Below are 754 nucleotides of genomic sequence, written 5' to 3' on the forward strand. Positions count from 1 at the left end.
CATCTCGAACTTAAAAAGGTCAGTCTTGCATACCGAGATAAAAGAGAATGCATATCTAACTCCCCCAACGGGCCTTTCCTGTTGCCTGTTCCAAGCTAAGCCGTTGATTGGACTGTCGTTGCTTCGCATGTTGGCTTGGGTTGTTTGCAGATTTATTGCGGGAGAGGAAATGGTTCGTATGAAGCCCTGGTATCGCGGGTTTAAAGGCATTATTGAGGAAAACGCAACAAAGACGGCGTTTGAAACCATAGGCCTTATCGAGAAACAGGGGGAGGATGTTGTAGAGATAAGTGAGCTTCCGATCAAGCGATGGACACAAGTAAGCAGTCCTGCATATTGATGGCTTCATCTGACAGATTTTAAAGAATAACATTTATTCCCTACCCTGTTGCCACTTGCGCAATTCCTAACAATCTGTATTAGGCTTGCAGAGGCGGTAGATATGTATTCGCGGTGTTGCTGTGCAGGACTACAAAGAGTGGCTTGAAGAGCAGCTTCCAACTCCGGACAAGAAAGACCCGTGGATATCAGACTTCAGGGACAGCAGCAGCCACGAAGACATTAAGTTCGTCGTTAAGCTTGCAGCAGGTACCGTGAAGGGCTCTCGCCTGCACTCCTTGCTGGGAAGCTTAAGCTATACATGTTGGGTAGTGCCACCCCTGTGTATATATACTGACTGTTGCACTCGAGTTAGTCTATAATTATCCAAGTTTTTTAACTCTTTTAAGCTTCAAAAGGCAGGGAATCGTCTGCA

The 754-nt window shown here is 46.2% G+C and overlaps 1 protein-coding gene across 1 annotated transcript in view; it reads left to right on the plus strand.

Annotated features, from left to right (window-relative positions):
* EMH_0045620 (DNA topoisomerase II, related) overlaps positions 1-754 on the plus strand; it is a gene marked incomplete at both ends in the record, with an annotated part of 8,175 nt that overhangs the window by 6,427 nt on the left and 994 nt on the right. Inside the window, 3 exon segments of the mRNA XM_013496085.1 lie at positions 1-18; positions 151-319; positions 468-588. Coding sequence (XP_013351539.1) covers positions 1-18; positions 151-319; positions 468-588 — 308 coding nt within the window.

Source organism: Eimeria mitis, genomic scaffold (genome assembly GCF_000499745.2).
Source record: "Eimeria mitis Houghton genomic scaffold, Emh_scaff1904, whole genome shotgun sequence".
In the NCBI taxonomy this organism is placed as follows: domain Eukaryota; phylum Apicomplexa; class Conoidasida; order Eucoccidiorida; family Eimeriidae; genus Eimeria; species Eimeria mitis.